Here is a 19,312-nt window from a genome sequence, read left to right as displayed (position 1 = left end):
TACACATCAAACATCGCAGACTTGTTCTGGATTCTCTGACCGAAATTTTACAGGAAACAAACTCCTTCCTTTAGAACATTCACCGCAAAATTCAAGATCGTCGTCCCTGTCATACATACTTTTTTCCCTCAGTATTGGTTACAAACAATGGTTATCCCATCCCTGACTATGCACTAGTAGCTACGATTCTACTAAAATGGTAAACCTGATTGGCAATTCTAGGAACAAAAGATCAAATATAAAGATCAATTCTAGGAACAAAAGATCAATTTCTTGTTTGGTCCTAGGCCCATATAGTTATTTATAGTAGGGTCCAACCGGAACTTTTTTTTATCCGGAGGTCCAAAATTAATTAAAACATGGAAATGTCCATAATGCCCGTTACTACCAAACGTGTGTGTCTACACTGCTTACAAATTTGAGTACATATCTGGTATACTGCTTAAAAATTCGAGTACATATTTGCTACACTGCTTACAAATTTGAGTACATATCTGTCGTACTGCTTACAAATCCGATTATATATCTGAATGCTTACAAATTCGAGTACATATTTGCTGCACTGCTTCCAGGTAGAGTAAAAATATGTAAGAATCAATGATAAATAAATTAGAAAACGTATTACATCACATACATTGTAGGATCATACAATGTAGCAACCCAACCTTCTATGTTCCTCCAAATCCATTTGCAGCACACCTTCTTTCAAACACACGTCACAACCAATTTGTAACTTCATCAAGACCACCACCAATTTCACAAGCTTGCAAATCTGAACCAACAACAACTCCTGTTCCTATCATTCAAAATCTGTCATTTCTTGCAATAAGTTCTGAATTGCATCTCCAGATCATCTCCATATCCAATTCCAGTACTGAATCAAACGTAACAAAGAGCATCTATTTCAGTATTTCATATACGTACTGAATCAAACATAACAAGGAGCACTTACTATCAGTATGCGATATATGTAATGAAGATTCATGAACTACAAATCAACAGTATGACAACAACAGGTGATAGATCTATGAAAAATAAGAGAATCGAAAGACATATTACAGTATTTCACATAAGTACTGAAGGGTAAGACTAAAAAAGGAGCAAAAATACAGCAAATAGCACTTCCTATCAGTATTATACATACATACTCATGGATCGAACCAAAAAAATTGGAAAAACTTCAAATAAAACAAAACTAGAAGAGTTTTGTATCAGTACGCCATATATGTACTGTCAATTCATACACGAAAAACAACTGTAACAAACCTAAAAAATGTTATAATGTTGAACCAATGATAAATCACAAATAACCGCTACAGTTTTAGTTACCTGTAACCCTGGGAAAACAGCATTGTTAATCGCAGATTCCATATCAACCCAAAGAACAGGATCTTTCTTGAAGAAAATCATGCCACCTCTGGGACCTCGTAATGACTGCAAATTGAAACAGAAGACATAGTAAACAACATGACCCTTGAACCTAAACCAATAAAAACAAATGCTGCTTGTGTTGGTGTCAGTAGTTGCAGTCTTGCAGACTTCATGAATGTGACTAGGTGTACCTTGTGAGTGGTGGTTGTTACAACATCACAGTATTCAAATGGGTCGGCAAGTACAGATGCAGTAACGAGACCACTTATATGAGTCATATCCATCACGAGAAAAGCCCCAACAGAATCTGCAATATTCAAGAAACATAGCAGGAAAGGGAATTAGGTGTGCGTAATGGGTTAACTAGTCTGATTCTCTGATCACTAAGAATAACAACTGTTGACAATCAAAATATATGTGTATACCTTTCTCATTCGAGGATAATCGAAATCACGAGGATAAGCACTAGCACCAACAATGATGAGTTTTGGTCGAAAGAGGGTGGCAGTTTTCTCAAGCATATCATAATCAATAAGGCCTGCAAGTGAATTTGGTAATGAATGCAAATTATCAACGAATTATAAATGAACAACAATAGACCACATAGTCATTACACAATATAAGAATGCAGAGCAGCACCTGTTGATTCATCAAGACGGTAGGGCATCAATTCAAAATAAATCGAAGTCCCAGATACCCGTCTTTTAGGAGTCATAAATCCATGTGACAAGTGACCTCCATGAGGAAGATCCAGACCATGTTCCAGTTACATGAACAAAGCCCTTTGTTGACAAAGTGTCTCTAGCTCATCAATGTACTCATTGCCACCATAATACCTACATTGCAGAATGAAATGATCAAATGCATTTCAATACAAATACAGGGAAAAAATACAACATTAAGCACCATCTTTACCTTTTACCAGAAATCCCTTCTGAATACTTGTTTGTGAGACAAGAACCCACAGCTTCCATCACTGCGCGAGATGTAAAATTCTCTGAAGCAATGAGCTCCAAGCTGTTAAACTGACGATTCTTCTCACTATCAATTATTGAACTTACTTCAGGGTCTGCCTAACTTGAGAAGGTAATCTATCCCCAGTAGTAGTACCCAACTTGGGAAAAAAAGTTGAAGAACCTTTAGTAAAAAGATTGGGTTGTTGTACAGCAGCACTCATTATTGCAGCTCCACTGTATGCCTGCATCTACTTCACTTCTCTTTAAACATAACAAGGAGCACTTCCTATCAGTATGCGATATATGTACTGAAGATTCATGAACTACAAATCAACAGTATGACAACAACAGGTGACAGATCTATGAAAAATAAGAGAATCGAAAGACATATGACAGTATTTCACATAAGTACTGAAGGGTAAGACTAAAAAAGGAGCAAAAACACAGCAAAGTCAGCAATCACAGGAACTTTGACAGCAAAATGATGATGATTATAATAAATGTATTCATAGCAGTAGGTATTCGGATTGGAACACTCTGCATCAGACATGTTTTGAACCTGCAAATGTCACAAAGATGTAACAGTATTAAAATGCAGTATTTCACATACGTACTGATGGGTCAAACTAAAAAAAGTGAGAGATCTATGCAAGAAACATATTCTAAGAGCAGTTTCTATGAGTATGCCATATATGTACTGCAGATTCATGAACTACAAAATCAACTGCATGACAAAGAATAATTAAGAATCTAGGAGAAACAGCAGAATCGAAGCACGTAATACGGTATTTCACATACGTACTGATGGGTCAAACTAAAAAAAGTGAAAGATCTATGCAAGAAACAGAATCCAAGAGCATAAACAATGAGTATGTCATGTATGTACTGCTGGATAATACGATCTGAAAGTGAAAACAAACCTGATTTTGAAAAGAAAACAGAAATATAATCAAATCGAACTAAAATAAGCTAAAAACTTAACAATCTAACCAAATAACTGAATAAATACGAACAAGATTCATAAAAAACAAACAGAACACAACCGATCTCCATGATCCAAAATTCAAATCTTATAATGATTCAAAAACTGTAGCAGAAACAATGAGTATGTCATATATGTACTGCTGGATAATACGATCTGAAAGTGAAAACAAAACTGATTTTGAAAAGAAAACAGAAAGATAATCAAATCGAAAGCTAAAATAAACTAAAAACTTAACAATCTAACCAAATAACTGAATAAAAACGAACAAGAATCATAAAAAAAAAAACAGAACACAACCTATCTCCATTAAACTGAAGCAGAAAGAAGAAAAAGAAAAGATTAAGCAACATACCTGTTAAAAATCGCAGAAGAAATCTTCAGAAACCCTAGTCCCAAATCCAGAAGAAGAAAGAGTGCAGAATTTTCCCAAGAATAATCGGCTGAAATTTTTTTTAGAAACTTTGAAATAGACTTCTTTAATATATGTAGGATTGGAAGGGTAGTTTAGGTATTTAGAAATTTCAAACAATTTGTCCCGCACGTGTACAGGACCTGGGCTTAAAAAATTTGGTCCATTTTCATGTTTTCTCTTAATTATGGACCTCTGATTAGTGGGCTTTAATGGATGGACCTGCCACTAACTAAGAACACTGTAATGGTACCTATTGGTAATTCCTACGTATAAAATACGATCATATTAATGTCTCCGAGGGGAGGTTAAGTGAGAAACAACATTACTAACAACGTAATCTTAGTAACTAATGAACATCTTACTAGAGTTTTAAAAGTTGAATGGAAAAACCTAGCATCCCAAAAATTCAAGACACCTGGAGCAAAAAAATAAAATTGAAGTATGTAAAAGCAGGAAAAATCCAGATCTAGGCTTTATTACAAGAGTTGTCAGAGTGAAGGAAGAAGATACAGGTCGTACATCTTGACTTGCTTTGTCATCGGTGAAGAAATACTATTAGTCACTGTACTTTTGAAATTCCCACTCACTGTTATTTGCATCAAGATAAAACACCACACCCAACATTAGGCAGCAAAATCCCTACAAGAAGGGATAAATAATTACAAAATGAAGGAGAAAAGGCAGGGGAGGAGATCGGCATACCCAATGGACAAACTTGGCGAGTCTTTTTTTTTTTACGAAAAGTAGAGAAGAAACATGAACCATATCTACCATTCGGCCTAAGCTAGTGGATTATTTATTCATTCATAAGTCATGGGTTCTTATAGGTGATTTACTGACCTCCACTATGACTAGTTATTATTTTTACACAATCATATAGGATGATACCGGTTTCATATCAGTTTAAACACGGGTGAAAAAAAATTCAGTCAAATCTAAAATAGGATGATGCCCGTTTCATATTACTTTATACATGGATGAAAAAAAATTCGACCAAATCCAAAACAGGATGATACCAATATCATCCATGTGTTTATACACGGATGAAAAAAAATTCAGTCAAATCTAAAACAGGATGATACCAATATTATCCATGTTTTATACAGGGATGAAAAAAATTCAGTCAAATCTAAAACAGGATGATACCAGTTTCATATTACTTTACACATGGATGAAAAAAATTCGACCAAATCCAAAACAGGATGATACCAGTTTCATATTACTTTATACATGGATGAAAAAAAATTCGACCAAATCCAAAACAGGATGATACCAATATCATCCATGTTTACACAAATTTAATACAAGATGAAACCATTTTCATCCTATGTTAAATATGGATGAATGTAAATTCAGCTGTATCTGAACCATGATAATACGAATTTCATACTAGTTTAAACATGGATGAAACAAAATCATCCAGGATGATATTAGTTTCATATTAGTCTAAACACGAATGAAAATAAATTCTGTCAAATCTAAAACAAGATGATAGCAATTTCATCTAAAACAAAACGATACCCGTTTCATATTACTTTATATATGGATGAAAACAATGTCAACCAAAATTTAAAACAGGATGATACCGGTTTCATCATGTTTATGTAAGGAAAAAAAAAGACTAGAATTGCATTCATCTGATAAATTTCAGGTTTAGTACTAGATGATACCAATTTCATCCATATTTACACTAGAAAAAAAATAACTAACTAAAATATTGATCATCTCACTAATTGAAGGTCTAAAATAGGATGATGTCAGTTTCATCCATGTTTACACAAGAATAAAAGACAGATTAAAACTTCACTCATATATAAAAGGATTCATCTCATAAAATCAACGTACTTAAGGTCAATCCAAGTGAAATTGATGAGTAATCAAATCAACAAAAGAATTAGGATTAGGAAACTTACCAGTGCACATCTTGTACGATTGTCGATTGATGTAAGAAAAAAACCTAATTTTCTGAGTTTCAATGAATTTGAGAAAATCTTCATTTTAATTAAGACATTTGGATGAAAAAAAATGTAGACGGTGGTGGTGGTGATGTCGTCGGTGTTTTTGGTGGCGTAGGAAGATGGTGATGCTGGTTGTAGTTGTAATCTATCTAAACCCCAAAAAAAACCTAACTTGTTACTGTCCGTGATGGTGGTGGTGGTTGTAGTCATTATTGATGATGGTGGTGGTGGTGGTTGTGGTTATGTGGTGGGGTTTTATGTTAGTGGTGGTGGCGTAGCTTGAAATCAAGTAGGTGTTCGTATTTGTGGTGGTGGTGATACTGAAATCTTGATGTCAATGGTGCCGATGGTGGAGAAATCGTAGGTGACGGTGATGAAGAAAGATTGGATCAAAAGGATAGTAACGTCTCTCCACATTAAAAGATTCTTTTGGTCATTTGACCCAGGTTGAATTCTTACCCGTCCATATGGCCCAGAAAGAATGCCTTTTTGGCTATATAGCCCATTTTCTGATAAAAATATACTTTTCCATCTTGTTGCAAAGCGAAGATTGCCCGCAAGCCAAAATTGATTCTTCCGTCACTTCACTTTTACTTCTCAATTTTTCATCCCCGCACATGCACATGCATCGCATAGTGCCATGTGCAGACACTGTATAGTGAGACAATATCAGTTTTGAAAATGTCCAAAACTCCGTTCATCGAACATTTTGGAGTTTTCCAATGTTCCCAATGTATTGATCACATTCGGTCACCACTCTCCCAAAAGAATATTATGAACCTTAGTGCTAAATATAAGAGGAAAATATCGTTTGGTCTTTTTTTAGGCGGTCCCATGTCTGTTTGGTTTTTTGGGAAAATATCTTTACTGTTTGGTCCATAATTATTTAAAAATATAAAACTGACAAAAATACCTTCCACGTTAATTTTTACTTATTTTCTCGTAGCAGTTCATTCTGCGTAATGAACCATCAATAATTTTTAGTTCATTATTTCATTAAAATTCTACAAAAGTTTTGTTATTAAGCACAAAAAATCAGAGTTCATTTTTTCAAATGAACTCCTAGTAAAACCTATGAAAACCGAATTCATTTTTTCAAATGAACTCCTAATAAAACCTATGAAAACCGAATTCATTTTTTCAAATGAACTCCTAATAAAACCTATATGAAAACAGAGTTCATTCTTTTACATGAACACACAAAAAAAATCCATAAAAATCAGAGTTCATTCCTAAAAATGAACTGCAACACCATCTTCATCATCTTCGTCGTCTTCAATAGCAGCAGCAACAGAGTTCATCTACTGAATGAACACCTAATCAAAACACACAAAACTCATCATCTTCATCATCTCAACATCATCTTCAACAGCAGCAACAACATCGTCATCAAAACAGCAGCCGCAGCAACATCGTCATCAAAACAGCAGCAGCAGCAAACATCATCGTCATCAACACGATTTCATCAACACGTCTTCAAACACGAGTTCATCTCAGCAGTAGCGGAACATCGTCGTCGTCATTTTCTTCTTCTTCATCATCGTCGTCATCGTTTTCAGAGAATGTATTCAACCTCGTTCATCATCAACAACAACATCATCTTCATCATCAACAAACAAGCACCAAAACTTCAAGATCGAAAAGATTCTTCAACATATTTCATCACCGAACACGAGCAACAAAACATCTTATTCATCTTCAACACCAGCAGCAGCAGCAGCAGCATCACGAGCAGCAAATCATCTTTATCTTCATCTTCAACACGAGCATCAACAACAACATCTTGATTTGAAATCTCCATCTTCTTCTTCATCTTCAAAACAGCAGCAACAACATCTTGATTTGAAATCTTCATCATCAAGACAAACTTTGTTTCTTATTTCTTTGTAAATCGTCGCATCATCTCTCCAAAAAATCATCACATCATCTTTGCAAATCTTCATCTTCATCTTCAAAAAGCTTCATCGTCGTCTTTAAATCTTCATCACCTCTGTTCATTCTTGATATTGAACTGTTGGTTCATCTGAACTAATGAACAACATTTCAGATCTGGAAAAAAAAGATGAGAGAGAAAGTAAATCTGAAAACGATTTCTTCTCTCTTACTTTTTGACTATATATATGGTCATAATCTAAGGGTATTTCTGCCACTACAAGATGACAATTACATCATCCATGACGTCATCTTAGGACCAAACCATAATTTCCAGGACCAGACAATAACATATTTTTCCAAAAAGGACCAAACAGACAGTTGACTAGGTCAACTGGACCAAACTCCCTCTAATATATTATTTCTAGAACCATATGGTATTTCCTCACAGGCGGTACTGCAGAACATGTACGAGCTCCTTCTAACGGAAAAATAAAATTCAATGAAGATTTGGTGCATCCCACACGTACACGTCATGGACATCCTGCTTTTCTATGTTTTTTTTTTATGGAAAGAGATAATATATTAACTAGCAAATATAGTACATGAGATTTTCAATATCATTTTTATCGAAAACATTAGAATCTATGCTAGTTGATTGAACTTTTAGCTGCATATTATCCGACATATGTTGAAGCTTTTTAATCCTTGCCTCCTTCGCAATATAGTCCGCTGCTGAGTTATTCTTCCTCTTAATATATTTCACTTTCGCTTGAGGAAGATCGCTCAGTATTTTCCTAATTTCTTGCAAGGTATTTTCCGCTGGCCATGAACCGTCTGTGCTTACCTTATTTAAGTTGTCCGCCAAAGCTTTACAGTCCGTGACTATGAAGACGCTGTATAATATGTTTTCCTTTAACCATATAACCGCATTTTGTAAAGATTTTGCTTCTGCATAGAACGCTGATGTCGCCCACTCCGAGCCCGCCGATAGGTGCATGAAGGCTTTCTCGTCAACTGAATATAGAATGAAAGCATATCCCATTGACAAGTCCTCTTCCTTAAAGAGGCATCAATAAAGATTATCCAATCCGAATTTAGGCTGGACCAAGAGCAGTTGGTGGACGTTTTCTGTTGAGCGTTTACTTTACTTTGAACGGTAATTACCGGGGAAGAATGAAGGAAATTATTGATTTTCCCTATTAGATTGATCGGGTCTGGGTTTATTTTCTCAAAAACTACCGAGCATCTATATTTCCAGAGGAACCAAAGAACGGTAGAAATTTTTACTTGGAATTGGCTCAGGTTAGTCTCTGAAATCCACCATTTAACCCAGAAAATAATTGAACTGAGAGAGAAATTTGAGAGAATATGATTAAGGGATAATCCGAACCAAACTGCTCTGGCAAACGGGCACTCACAGATAATATGGGATTCTGTTTCCTGCACTTTATTATTGCATAACTCCCAAATCGGGTCTATGTCCTTGTTATGTGCGCCTAGTCTAGAGGAAGTTAGGATATTTACTATGTCTGAAGCAGGCTATCCAAGATTCCAAGTTGGCTACGAGTCCAACTCTCGTACTTAAAAAAAAATCACTGAGTGTTCCGATTTGGTCGGGACTCGGGTTTCACCTCCGATGAACAATGTCGTGTTTAGTCGAGCCACAGATTTCTGGCAAATAAGTCCGGGTTTTCTTTCCTTGTTGCTTTCAATTGAAACCCAAAATTACCGAGTCCTGGGGATAACCACTACGACTACTATAAATCCATGGAGAACGACATTTCTAACCTTGAGAGACCGAAACCCTAACTTCTCCTCAAACATCCCTCTCTTTCTCACCTTCCAAATCCCCGTTTTCTCTCACTCTCATTGCTTAATCGGAGCTACAGGCAGAAAGCTTTGGAAAAGAATATCGCAAACACTTCATTCGGATGGTAATCACCGAATCAATCTCGCAGCTTAGTACTTCAGTGTTCATTCATTCTGTTTTACAAGTTTTGCTTTGAATTATCAAATTTTCAAACTTAAATAACTTTTGTTCCCGTGTTTGTTGTTATGCCCCAGAGAGATTCTGTCAATATGGGGATTCATGTAAATATTTTTCATCCAAAGGTCCAAAGCTCACATTCCGGGAGTTAGGTATGGAAATTTGAATAGATAGTGATTTGTGACTAATTGAATGTTAAATGAATCTAAATAACTCGTTGTATTTTTCAACTCTCTTCTAAGTAAAATTTCTAATTCGTCATGTTTATTTGGATACAGTCACAGATGGTTTATTGAAATGGTACTGTTCATACACTTCAAAGTTATCGGAGAGGTGGGTGAGTGTTTTTGCTGTGTTATAAATCATTTTTGTCATTTAGAAGATCAGACACCTTAAGTTTACTCCAAAACAGTCCGTTCTAAGTATCGCCATGGCCTCAAAACTATTTCATATTTCTCCACACCAAGCTGAAAGCCAAATCGAAATATCCCTTAGAGAAGCTTTTCAACTTCTTGAAACACAGTTAAGAGTCCCATTTTCATTAAAAATACCTTCTCCATCAGAGTACTTGGAGCTCAATAGGGCTATTGTTTATGGGATTTTATCAGAACCCCACTTTGCCAATATCCATTTTACTCACTTAAATGCCATTGTCACAGATGGGTACACATATGTTTTCTATTTGATTTTGAAGCTAGTATATGAATCCTATTCTAAACTTCTAGAACCAGTGAAAGTGAATTTAATTTGGGTTACATCAAAGCTGGTTGAAGTTTCAGCCATTGGCACTGATAATTTGTTGGCTGGTTTGTTGAGACAAATAGTTGGGGGTGATATCAGTGATGGGAATTTGTGGTTATGTATGGAATTGCTTAAGCTTTGCTTGGACAAGTTCGAAATTTTATTAGAAGAACCTCTGATTCTTACAAGCGCTTTATATACATATCTTCGGTTATTAGCTGACCATTGTAGGTTAGCTAATAACCGGAAGTTAGAGAACTTGAAAAAGTTGGAGATTAATTTTTGTGTTAGAATGTTGAGGATGCATTTTCAAATATGTTCACGAATTGGGAGGGATTTAGTTCGTCTTTTACAAGATCTGGTTTATGTTTCAGAGTTTTGCGCTATATGGAAGGACTTGGTATCCAATCCGCTTGAATTTAGAACTCCAGAGTTTTCAGATATCTCACAACTATATTGCTTAAGAACATCAAGCAGATATTTTTTAGTTAGGATTTCACCAGAGATGGAAACCCAGTTGAGGTTCTTACTGACCCATGTGAGATGGCGTCATCAGAAACGTTACCAGGAATGGTTTGCAAGGAAATTCTTTTGCAGGGATGAAGGTGAGAATGTTATCTCTGACATTGTTAGGTTTATATGTTGTGCTCATCACCCACCTAATGAAATTATCCAATCTGATGTGATTTCGCGATGGGCAGTTATTGGCTGGTTACTCAAATGCTGTAGAAAAAATTATGTCGAAGCAAATACAAAGTTGGCCTTATTCTGTGACTGATAATGTTACTCAAAGAATAACATTATCAGTTATTCTATGACTGATAATGTTATGAACATTGAGCCTGGGATCTTGTTGATCATGAAATCCATACCTAGATACATCGATATGACTTGGACCCTTATCGAGTTCATTTTTTTACTCATGGATAACTATGATGTTCAGCGGAAGAATCTCACAGTTCGGGGTCTCTCAACAGCTTTCCGAGTACTTCTCAAGAAGGGAGTGGTTCAATCAGTAGACGCTTTAACTTCTAGTTGTTTAATATCTCCCCTACTCAAGCAGAGGCTTGAATTTGTCGTTTCTGATTCAAAGTGATAGTTTGCTCGCAAGAATATGTAAACAGGTGTGTGCTGTGTAATCCTCCTAATTTGATCTTTTATCTCACTTCAGCACTATGAGTGTTAAATTTGATTTATGTTCTTATTTTAGTACATTAATTTCTGTTTTAGGCTACCTCGGATATAAAGCTTCTAGCGGAATTAGCCAAGAGCGGCGACGAAAATGTGACTGTCTGAACGATGTATATGATCATACCTGTCATTTGGTAATCTCGCTCACCTTTTCATTACCTTTACTTGAAGAAATGATCTGAATTTGGAACATGAATTGAGTGGTGTTGTGAAGTTACTGTTCAAAATAAATTAGTTTACGATACATGTTTATGGAAATGTCTATGTTTTGGGTGTTTGGATTACCCGTAGCATGCTGTTTATGTTGGTCAACAATACATGTTTCTGTCATCGTCTCATTTTATGATAACTATTTTTTAGGATTATGTATCAGTGAACTTCTCAAGCTTTGAAGATGAACTAATCTAGAATAAATGCCTTCCGTTGTCGCAATCAAGGTTGCATGAGAACCCATTTCTACAATCTCACCTTTTTCCATCACCACAATTATATCTGCGTTCTTTACTGTAGACAGCCTATGAGCAACTGTTATTTGGGTCGTGGTAGATTGTATTTCGCTGAGCTGATTTGCTTGCATCGATCCAAAAACACTCATTACTACCTGTTCGGTCTCTGCATCAAGTGCACTTGTTGCTTCATCTAGGAGCAGAATTGACGGTTTCTTTAATAATGATCTAGCAATGGCTATTCTTTGTTTCTGTCCTCCAGAAAGTTGGCATCCTCTTTCTCCTACGAGTGTATCATATCCATGAGGCAAAGTGCTAATGAACTCATGAATTTTTGAAGCAACTGATGCTTCAATAATCTCAGATTCAGATGCACCCTCATTTCCATAGCAGATATTTTCTCTGAGCGAGGAACTAAAAAGTAGTGGCTCTTGCTGCACCAAACCTATTTGGCTTCTCAACCATCTCAAGTTGAAATCTCGTATATCTGTTCCGTCTATCAGAACTCTTCCTTCACGAGGGTCATAGAATCTCAGCAAAAGAGCCAACACAGAGGATTTTCCTGCTCCACTCGGTCCAACAAGAGCAATCTTCAATCCCTGTTCAACCTTCAAACTGAAGTTTTGGAGTATAGTTACTTGAGGCCGCAATGGGTAGCTGAAGCTAACTTTTTCAAACTCAATTCTTCCTCGGATCTTTTTGGTATTCGAAGTCTGTGCTGGTGTATCTGGCTCAATTTCAGTTTTCCTGTCGAGGGTCTGAAACACAGGCTTTAGTACTCTGATTGTCGCAATGACGTTGGGGATTAACATCCATAGCTCTGTGATTGAAGGTACTGTTAGTGAGAATATCTGGTAAGATCTTATTCCATTCTCGAAACTTGATTGTTTCCTCTCCACCAAAACTGTTGTGTACCATAATGCAACGGCGTGGGCAATGTTCCATAGACAGATAGAGAACCCTTGAATCAACCCATATGTAATGCTTTGTTTCCTGCTCATCCTCAATGGATTTTCAAGCGAGAGCTCTGCTTTCTCGAGTATGTGTTCTTCATGGGTAAATGACGCGATTGTTTTAATGTTGGTTGTAGATTCGGAAGCAAGAGCTACAAGTTCTTGATGCGCAGCTGCAGAGTCACCTGCAAATCCTTTAGCTGACTTGGCTTGAACGAGGCCACCGATGAAGTGACAAGGCATGACAGCCCAAGCAACAAGGCCCATTCTCCAGTCAACGTACATGCTGACTGTGGTTGCTATTAGTATGGAGGAGATGCACTGGACTATAACAGACATACGATCAGAAATAATGGTTTTGATTGTGGATGTATCATGGATGATCTGTGAGGTAAGTGCACCCGCACTGGTTTTAGGTTTCTCAAACCAAGCTATCTCATTCCTTAGTATGCCTGCACATGCAAGGGTAGGCAAAATATGATAGCTAATGCATGCCTTCAAGAAAGAAAGTTGCAAATGACCTCGACTGACAGATGAACAGATAAGAATAGAAAAAACTAGATACCTGAATATAGTGCTTTTCTAAGGTTTGTCATGGCTGTCTCACCAACCACCCCGTAGAAGTAATGCTGCAAGATATGAGTAACCAAGGAAAGCAGTCCTAGTAAACAAAACAACATTGAATACAACCCTACTTTTCTTTTTGCATCTGGCTTATAATATGCTACTCCGATTGTTATGATGAAGAATCCGAAAACAGGCTTTGAGATGCCTGAAAGAGCTGCTGCAACAGAACCTATCACAGTTTTTGTAATATCGATCTGTTTTAAACCAAACCAAATTCGAAAGAATAGTGACCGTTTGTGCATTTCTAGTGTCTCATGTTGTTTCACCAGATCTGTTGAATGATTTCTAGTGTCTTCAAATTTGCCAGCTTGATTGAAGTCTTCTATTGACATCTTTTTGCCAGTAGTCATGGGTTCTTCAGCAGGAACCATATTCCTGTAGTTGAATATTTTGGTGTCAGTAAAACTGAAACATAATTTTTCTTTGAGATAAATTGATTGTGAGATGGTGAACATTCTTGATGCACACAACACCTTGAGCCATATGCTGTAGGGGAGAGACTCTGCATGTTAAACAAGTTATAGTAGAATTTGCTGGTAGTTAGCAATTCATCGTGGGTTCCTGTCTCTGCAACCCGTCCATTGTCAACCACGGCAATAATATCTGCATTAATGATGGTTGACATTCTGTGGGCAATCAAAATGACTGTCCTCCCCTGCATAGCTTTTTCCAGTGCATCTTGAACTAGCTTCTCTGACTCAGAATCAAGCGCACTTGTAGCCTCGTCAAGCAAAAGAATTGGTGGATCCTTGAGAATTGCTCTTGCTATGGCAATTCTTTGTTTCTGTCCTCCTGATAATTGCACTCCCCTTTCGCCTACCTGTAACCTTTATGTTATCACTGTGTATTTTGTAATCATTAGTAAGGACAATGAGAATGGAGTGATATAATTAACCTACCTCTGTTGAGTACTGTTTTGGGAGTTCTGATATAAAATCATGTATATTTGCGATTTCTGATACCTCCTCTATCTGGTCGTCGGTTGCAATCATGTTTCCCATCTTCAGATTGTCCTTAATGGTGCCAGCAAATAGCGATGGCTCTTGGGAAACTACTCCAATGTTTCTCCTTAGGCTCTTTAGCGCGAGATTCTTAATGTTGTGATCATCGATGAAAATCTCACCTGCATTTCTACTTTTCTTATTTAAATTGATAAGCCTAAGCATATACAGCTTGAAGAAATGCTAAACAAGTGCAGACTGCAGAGAAAGAGCTTCAGACCTTTAAGTGGATCATAAAATCTCTGCACAAGTGAAATAATAGTACTCTTCCCACACCCACTACTTCCTACTAAAGCCACCACCTTTCCTGCAGGGATTTTCAATGAAAACCCTTGAAGAATCAGCTTGTCATTGCGAGACGGGTATGAAAAGAACACGTCACATATCTCAATGTCCCCTTTGATCTTCGTAAGAGTCTTTCCTTTAGCTTCTGAACTTATAGTTGGTTTCTTATCTATCACTTTAAGAACTTCACTTCCTGCCGCTTTTGCTTGATTGAAAACTTGCATATCTGGCGCAGCATATGTGAGAGATCTGAAATTCAAAATAGATGCTAATATTTTAGATTCTTGAAGTGCAGATGCAGTCAGAAGCCTGAAGACAGTTGGAGAAGCTTTACATACATTGCCCCAAAAAGGATGCTCATCACTGCTGCTATCGTATCACCTCCTTTTGCTTTCTTGCTGGAAACAACAATGGCTCCAATCCATACCATCAAAGCCCAAGAACAAAAGGTAACTGCCTGAAGCATTCCCATTCCTACTCCTTTTACAAATGCCTCTCGCTTGCTCAGTTTGAATTGGTTTTCCATGCATGCTGTAAAGGTCTTGATAGCTGAAGTTTCTCCGACAAATGCAAATACAGTCTTGATTTGAGATATAGTCTGTGATAGAAAAATGAAATCCTCTGGCATAAATCACTTTGATTTTTTCACCTGAACAATATATTGGATATAAGATTGAGTTGCAAAGATATTACCTGTTCCACCATTGATGTAGCTTCTGATAGATAAATCAACTTCACCGTTGAGATGGCATTCATCTTTTTGGTGTATGTTGCGCCAATTATAAATATTGTAGGAACCACCAACAAGGTGAGCAATGCAACTTGCCAACAGCTTATGAAAGCAATCAAGATGCCAACAAAGAAAGTAGCAAAACATGACAGAAAATGCCCCAGCTGACATCAAACACAAAACATAATAGGTTATTACGTAGACAAACCAAGAACTTGTATGCATGTATTAACTTATACACCTTGCTTATCATGCTCATATGGCAGTGTGTTATCATTATAGTACGATTACTTATACGATGTTTCCAGTAAATTCTTGAAATTTTAATTATTCAGAGAGTAGTTTCAGTTTTCTAGATTCTGCAGAGTGCTCGCCTAGTTGTGTTTTGATTTATGTGCAACTGCAATAGCAGGATGTTTCTTCAAAAAGAAAAAAGCATTATGGATGTTTACCTTCTCTCCAATTGCATCTTGTATGATACTCATGTGGTTGGTCATTCCAGCAATGATTTTCCCAGTAGTTAAATCAGTATCAAAAGAGGCAATCTCCTGACTTAAGACTGCCCTAAAATAAACCAATCTTAGACGTGCTAACTGCCGTTCACTGGCATACATCCAACATCCAATCTCTGCAAATATAAATGCCAATTCATGAATAGCCAACTCCTGCATATTCATAATTTAAGTGTTCAAATCTGTAGAAACATTTATCATTCTTTTGAACGATCACTAAGCCTTTTTTTGTAATATTCAATCTAACATTTATGACAATCAATCTTCTTTCTTTTTGAGTTGCTAATTATATTTTCATGCTTACTGGCAGAACGTTGAACTATCGTGCAGACTTGAAGATTGAGCAAAAGCTAGCCAATATAGACATGAAGAATTCCCATGGACAACCTTATTGAACATAAACAGGCAGAAGTTCTTCAGCATTCAAACTTACCGAGGATTCCAGCAGGAAATGTAGCTATAGCCATGTACCAAACAAAAGGAATAACCTACACAGATAAGACATTGAGAAAAGAACAACCATCAGACAAGTTCTAAACAGGGTTTATTTTCTCAACCACATTTATGGTGAGCAGGAGAGATGCATTTTATTCATTGAGCCATCACCTTGTATAGTGCAGTAACCATAGCATCAGTGTCATCTATGTTGTCACCAAATGCATTAAGAGCTTTCCCAAGTAACAGGTATCCTATTGGTTGAGCCGAGCCATGAACAACCGAGCCCAGTGTACCTAATGCCATCAAAGTCCAATCTAGCGGGTCTGCATAACTCAAAAGCTTATGGAAAGGCAAAGGCTTAATTGCGGATTTCATCCTCTTCATCTCATGCATTTCATCCGTGTTATCATCATCGTCTTCCTGTTGTGTATGCATGGGTTGCTCCGGTGTAGGTGCCATTATTTTAACATGCAATGCAAAATTCAGTTGGTTAACTAGCAACTATTGTACTTAGTTGGGTATTAATAATGTTTATGTAAGCAATGCGGAGAACAGAATATGTGGGAGATATTCCTTTTCTTGATGATTAAAAGAACCGCGAAATCTGTTTTTTTCTCTCTGGCTTTCATCTTTGTATTTGTTTCACATTTGTGTATGTTCTGGGGGTTCTCCGGTTACTTAACTTTCAATGTCCTATGAGTTGTTTTTGTCATTGGTCGGCAGTCGGCATCTTTATACTCTATATACTCCCACTTCTTAACATCCAACAAATCATCAATGATGACTCCAAGGGTTGGCTTGCCTGAGTTCGAGTCACTTAAATTACAAGCGGCAACACATTCTTGCATTAGGGGCACCCTACCGTGTGTTTTTTATAACCGACTTCACCCGTCTAGTCACATCAGGTTGGGTTAGACCTACCCGATCATGGTTCAGGGCGGGTCAATTAACCTTTGGTTGGCAAAATTTAATACTCTCCCTTTAAGGAAAATGAATATGTTCATTTTTTTTTTGAATTTTTACCTTAAATAGATCAAACCGGAAAAAACTAAAGGTATCACTTTTCCTGAAACAAAAGTAGGTAGGACTACAGCTTATCAGGGACTTCAATTGTTTTTTTTTTCTTTCTAAGAATTACAAAACAAACTCAAATTAAATTCATTCGGCATGCATTCCATAACGAAGACCTATTACCCATTATGCCAAGTCAGTGAGTCGACCACAGCATTTATTTTCCTCTGTTACAATTCACACATCAAAGGAGACCTAATCTTTCCTCACTTTCATGAAATACGAGAAATACATTTAGAACTTCACGTTCAAATGACCACTATTTTTAGTGGCGGAGTCAGAATTTTTTTTCTTGGGGGCTAAAATAATTTGTAAAAATCTTGAGACTTCTAGTGGGCTAAGTACTATATATATGGTGGACTAAATATGAAAAATATGATAAAATGAAGGGTTTTTATATGGTTATTAGAAATTTAGGGGGTTAGAATCAGGATTAGTCAACCATTGGCTTCCCCCTGACTATTTACTCGCAATTAGCGGTAAAACACACTACCAAATTTTGGATGTTATCGACTATATATTTGGGAACTTTATTTTGTTAATACTCATTAAAAAATAAATTCAATTTTCTCCACCATCCCACCACGTATTACTGGCAATTCAATTTGACAAAAATGATTTGCTTTTAGAGAAACGGTTACAGGAGGAAATATTAGAGTAAAATGAGTATAACGACTTCTTTTATGAACATGTTTTTATAGTTGTACACGTGTAATTTTGCATTTATAATTTTTGAATTGTGATAAACATGTAAGCACGGAAACCTACTTCTCCCATTACATTATTTATATTATTTTTTTTGTTTTCTTTTGAAGCTACACCAAAATAATGAGTCCATTTGGAAAAATACAGTGCGAAAAAAGTCGCACCAAAATGGTTTTGTATTTGCGTATTTCTTACCTTTTTTGAAGCAAATTGTTGGCAACTTTCCTCACGATAAATTGGCTAGTTTCAGGCCTACACTAGAAGACAAAAATAAAACGTTACGAAGTAAACTCAAATAACTCTTAACAAACTATTTTTTTATCACTAATTTATCCTTGATTAATTAGTGTTAATTCGATCTTAATATTTAATTTTGTTGATTCATAAATTAATTAACGTTAATTGATCACCAAATCATTAGGAAGAAAATTTGATTTTTTTTTGTAAAAACTTCTTTTTTTCCCTTTTTTTTTCTTTGTAAGTTAAAATGTATTCAAAAGACTAACTTAGGGAGTTAGTAACCCTTACATCAGAGATAATAGAGCCATCGAGTGTTGGGCTATCAGGATCCACCCAAACATTAGATTTATCTACTTCTAAAGCATACAAAATACAAGTTGGAGGTTCATACTTCCAGTTAATAACAGTTTGCAAAGCTTTAGCCTCTTTGCCTAACATGCCAGACACATTATTTGCTGATCTTGGAACATAAAAAATACCCATTAATTTTTGACAGAGATTAAAATATCTTTTTATTTCTTCCATAGTAGCTTGGTTCTGCATGGTAATCTGAGATGGTATACTATTCAAGTAGTCAAAAAGATTCTTACAGTCTCCCTTCACAATGAAATTTGAGAGACCTTCTTCTGTTGTCCGTTGAGCTGCTTGTAGAAGCCCTAAGCTTCTGCTTCTTCTGGCGTTGAAGCTGAGATTGGTCCTGCTCTGCCTTATTCAAATTTCCCTGCATCATTTCTGAAAATTAAGGAAAAGCCTGTTGGTGCATTTATTGAATCCCAAGCTGCATCCATATTGATTTTGTTTTGAGAAGTTCTAGGAGCCTTCCATATA

The 19,312-nt window shown here is 36.4% G+C and overlaps 1 protein-coding gene across 12 annotated transcripts; it reads left to right on the top strand.

Annotated features, from left to right (window-relative positions):
* The first annotated feature begins 9,260 nt into the window (after positions 1 to 9,260).
* Positions 9,261 to 17,083, top strand: LOC113274811 (integrator complex subunit 3-like). Of its 12 annotated transcripts, none has more exons than XM_026524204.1 (10): positions 9,261 to 9,491; positions 9,622 to 9,696; positions 9,823 to 10,890; positions 11,263 to 11,409; positions 11,516 to 11,610; positions 12,316 to 12,776; positions 13,013 to 13,266; positions 14,817 to 14,911; positions 15,084 to 15,237; positions 16,341 to 17,083. In XM_026524204.1, exons 3-4 carry the CDS (start codon positions 9,975 to 9,977, stop codon positions 11,379 to 11,381), a joined length of 1,035 nt encoding a protein of 344 aa, XP_026379989.1. In that variant the 5' UTR covers positions 9,261 to 9,491; positions 9,622 to 9,696; positions 9,823 to 9,974; the 3' UTR covers positions 11,382 to 11,409; positions 11,516 to 11,610; positions 12,316 to 12,776; positions 13,013 to 13,266; positions 14,817 to 14,911; positions 15,084 to 15,237; positions 16,341 to 17,083. The 12 variants fall into 12 exon arrangements, 10 of the variants coding, with proteins under 10 accessions (XP_026379989.1, XP_026379988.1, XP_026379987.1 ...); XM_026524203.1 differs by having other exon boundaries at positions 12,185 to 12,754; XM_026524202.1 differs by having other exon boundaries at positions 12,185 to 12,776.
* Positions 17,084 to 19,312: the final 2,229 nt, after the last annotated feature.

Source organism: Papaver somniferum, chromosome 4, assembly GCF_003573695.1.
Source record: "Papaver somniferum cultivar HN1 chromosome 4, ASM357369v1, whole genome shotgun sequence".
NCBI lineage: Eukaryota > Viridiplantae > Streptophyta > Magnoliopsida > Ranunculales > Papaveraceae > Papaver > Papaver somniferum.
Note: the sequence above shows the minus strand (reverse complement) of the source record. Positions and strands in the feature narration are given on the sequence as shown.